Below are 3,840 nucleotides of genomic sequence, written 5' to 3'. Positions count from 1 at the left end.
TTTTAAATCCTTTAAAAAAGCTGGGAACCCTGACACTGTCAGCTCAGGGCTGTGAGATGAGAACCTGCTAAACAGGGGTCAGGCTGGGCCAGGCAGAACTGAGAGAGGGAGGAGGAAACAGATTGACCTCCTAGATCCAGCCATGCTTGAAATCCATCAGCCAATCACTTCCAGGACAGCAGTCCAGTAAGTGCTTCCCCTTTTCTGTGTACAACCTGCCAGCTGGGTTGGTGAAGCAGCGGTCATTCAGCAGGGCACACTGAACCTTGCACTAGACAGCGGCCTCAGGGACACTGCCCCACTGCCCACGTTGTGGCTGAGCTGCAGGTGGCCCCTGGGGGACCCTGATCCTTGACTGCAGGGACGATGGGAGCAGGCCACTCACTGCATCATGGAGTTGGACATCTCAAAGTGGCCATTACTTTTCAGCTCGAAAACAGTGGTGTAAGGGCCCAGCAAGGCCCGGTCCTGCTTCTTGAAGCTGTTGCCTGCCAGGCCTCGGACAAACCAGGCTCCCTGGAACTGCAGGCAGTGACAGGACACAGATCCCACTGCTGAGAGCACAGCAGGGCCCGCCCAGGGCTGCACCCGGGACGACGTCTGGTGGGGCCGTGCTCCCTGAGCCTGTCTGCACACACCACGGGGGGGCAGGGTGGACCCAGCAGGGCCTTGCCCCTCCCTGTCCCGCCGGCCCGGCCCCTACCTGGTGGCTGTGGAAGACACTCAGCTGGGGTTGGGTCGGCAGCGGCAGCAGCAGTGAGGTCTGGGCCCGCAGGACTCCAAGCAGGGACAGCCACACGGCACATCGGGGGGCCCATGCCGCCCTGGGATATGGCAGGAGGAACCATGGTGCATCAGCACCCCTGGGGCGGTTTGCAAACCTGTCTGCCTGCCTGGAGGGGCTGGGCCTCAGCCTCCACATCCCCTTCCCGGAGGGTCAGGCCCCACCGACACCCTTCCTGGTACACGGAACCTCCTGTCCCGGGCAGGGAGTGTGACCAGCTCTGGGCTGATGGAGCGGACAAGGACAGCCCGGCTGGCCACCCACGGGCCCGCTGCCCACACCCTGAGACCACGGAGTGGGTGGCAAGGAGGGTGGGGCCCAGCACCAGGGAAGGACAGAGGGGACTTTCGGGGGACACTGGCCGGGGACAGGGCTGGGGCCCGGAGTGCCACATAGCTTCTCTGGCCCTGGTACCCGTGCTCCTCCAGAGCCCCAGCGCCCATGCCAAGCTGGGCAGGTGGACACCATGGCCAGGCTGCCAGGGTGGTGGTGTGCCACGCGTGGCAGCTCCCTTCTGTCCCCCGCCCTGGCGTTGTCCTCCCTAAGGCACTCGGGAGACACTCGAGGGCGACCGGCAGCAGGGAGCCCCACGTTCAGGGACAGACGGCACCCACTAGGGGCGGGCGGGGGCGCAGCTTCCCTGGCCAGCGCCAGCATCACGGAAGGGCCCCGGCCTGCGGGGTTTGGTACTGCGCCCCCTGCGGGTGGCTGTGGGTACAGCACCTCTGCCTTTTGGGTGGGCAGCTCAGGTGGACACCGCAGGCTGAGGTGGACGGGGATCAAGGGGTAGGCAAGCGACTGGGAGAGGTGGGGGGCAGCGGGGCGGGGCCACGGCCAGGGACCCTGCCTCCATGACTGCAGGACAAGTGCCCCACTGCTTCTGTGCCTGGTCCCCCTCCTACCCCTCTCTTCCTGAACCCCGTGTCTCCATCGCGTCCTTCCTGAGTGTGGGCCTTGGGGACAGCACGCCTCCTCCACCCATCCCATCTCTTCCTTCCCAGCAGGTGTCTCGTGCTGTCCCCCACTGTGTCAGATGCAGGACCATGAGTGCTGCCCAGGGACCCAGGGCTGGGACCCCTTCCAGTACCTGGCCTCAGAAGGTCTCAGGCAAGGCACTGGTCAAGTGGTCCTTTCCAGTTTTTTGGGGGGCAGACAAGGTCTCACTATGTAGCCCAGGCTGGCCTCAAACTCACAGAGATCTTCTACCTCAGCTTCCTGAGTGCTGGGATTATAGGCATGCACCACCACACCTGACTTTTCCATAGATTTTTTTTTTTTCAGACAGGGTCTCACTATGTAGTTGAGACTGACCTGGAACTCACATGTAGCCCAGACTGGTCTTGAACTCACAGCGATCCACCTGCCTCAGCCTCCCGTGTGCTGGGATTACAGGTGTGTGACTTTTCCATAGAGTTTTAAAACTACTTTTCTTCTAAACTGTTGCAAACCATCTATTGGAGTTAAAGGTAAATACAAATGGTAAGAAATGTTTCTGAGCTGGCACAGGGATGAGTGCCTGTGACCCTAGCTACACAGGCAGCTGGGGCAGGATGGGCAGGAGTCCAAGGCCAGCTGGGGCAACAGAGCAAGACTTTCAAAAAAGTACAGCATTTACCTGGCATGCATGAACCCTGGGTTCTCTCCCTAGTGTTGAAAAAGAGAGAATAAAAATTTTTTTTTTAAGTAGAAAATGTTTACTTAGAGCTATCATTATTTTACTTAACTTTTGAAGACAATTAGGCAAGCTCCTACTTTGAACTTGAGCTTTTAGACACTTCTATAGAAGTTAAACATGTGTCATTCAGCAGTAGAGCACATGTTCCGCATACCAGAAGTCCTAGGTTCAATCCCCAGCCCCACAAAAATAAACAAAATGAATTCAAACACACATTGATTTGAGCTCTGTGAAAGGCCGGGCCTCTGGAGACCTGGAGCAGCAGTGCCTGGACCGTGTCCCCTGCCGGATGCCCTAAGTGGCAAGGCCTTACTTCTCGTTCTGGGGACCTGGGCAGTGGTGCCGGCTCTCCAGGCCTGGCAGTGTGGCTGAGGTCTTCAGGGTGACGTGGGTGCTCCATGCTCTTTTCAGTTTTCTGGTTGTGAAGCCACGTGGCAGTGCCTGCCCCCCTCCCTCCCACACCCTGCTCCTCCCTGTCCCTCCAGCCCCACTGACCGTGGCCACCCTACATCGAGCTGCCTGGGGACATGGTGTGGGGGAGGAAACACCAGGGGACACAGAGGCCACCACCCCCAGGCCTGGGCCACCTGTTCTCTTGCGATGTGGGTGCAGCTCACCAGGTGCCCCCATGGCCCTAGGGAAGGAGGTGGCTGGAGGTGGCCCCCTGGAGGGGCTGAAGCTGGACTTCGGGTTCCTGGGGCCAAGGACCAGCCTACCCTGTTACCCCTGAGAAATGCTCATCCCATCAACCCAGGTGTGCATGTGAGTCTGGATCTTGGGGACCAGCTTGAGACCCCATTCCTGGCCCTGGAACTCTGCACCGAACTCACTCCCCAGTGATCTAGAGAGCAGACAGGGTCTCTTGACAAGTCTCTCTCCCCCTCAGCCTCCAGCTCTGCTCTGGTAAGGTCCTGGGGGCCAGAGCCCTGACAGCTACCCTCATCTGACCTGTACCCCATCCTGGGGTACAGATCCACCTGGGCTCACCCCAAGGGGTCCCTAGCTGGCGCCTGCGTGTCTGCTGCCTCCAAGCCCTGGCCAGGAGGCCCCAGAGCAGCTCTGCCACACAGCTTCCGGTGTGGGAGCCAGGCTAGGACCAGGAAGCCAGGAATTGCGTCCAGGGCCAGGAAGGGGGCTCCCTGAGATGACCCAGCTTCCAGTCACTGGGCCCCTGGGACTTGCGCTCTTCAGCCACAGTGTGTGTGGGAGAGCTCAGGGCCAGGGCTGCCTGCAGGCCAGCAGGGTCAGGGGAGGGGACCCCCAAGGCCCTGGGAAGAGCAGACCCTAGGTTCCTTCCTGGTCCCTGGGGAGGGAGTTCTTAAAAAGCCAAGGCACAATCCACATCCCTTCCCACCCCAGCCATGGAGCACCGTCCAGGAGA

The 3,840-nt window shown here is 60.2% G+C and overlaps 1 protein-coding gene across 1 annotated transcript in view; it reads right to left on the bottom strand.

The window, feature by feature from the left end:
• The window catches only part of Lcn12 (lipocalin 12), a 3,659-nt gene extending 1,664 nt beyond the window's left edge, over window positions 1–1,995 (bottom strand). Inside the window, exons 1-2 of the mRNA XM_010608822.1 lie at window positions 704–1,995; window positions 386–522 (exon numbers count right to left, since the gene is read on the bottom strand). Of these exons, the coding sequence (XP_010607124.1) occupies window positions 386–522; window positions 704–922 (356 nt within the window). The 5' untranslated portion in view covers window positions 923–1,995. The remainder of the gene's footprint in view (window positions 1–385; window positions 523–703) is intronic.
• Between the last annotated feature and the right edge of the window lie 1,845 nt (window positions 1,996–3,840).

Source organism: Fukomys damarensis, unplaced genomic scaffold (genome assembly GCF_012274545.1).
Source record: "Fukomys damarensis isolate Sample0158 unplaced genomic scaffold, DMR_v1.0_HiC HiC_scaffold_36, whole genome shotgun sequence".
Classification (NCBI taxonomy): domain Eukaryota; kingdom Metazoa; phylum Chordata; class Mammalia; order Rodentia; family Bathyergidae; genus Fukomys; species Fukomys damarensis.
The sequence above is the reverse complement of the archived record's forward strand: the minus strand, read 5'-3'. Positions and strand labels throughout refer to the sequence as shown.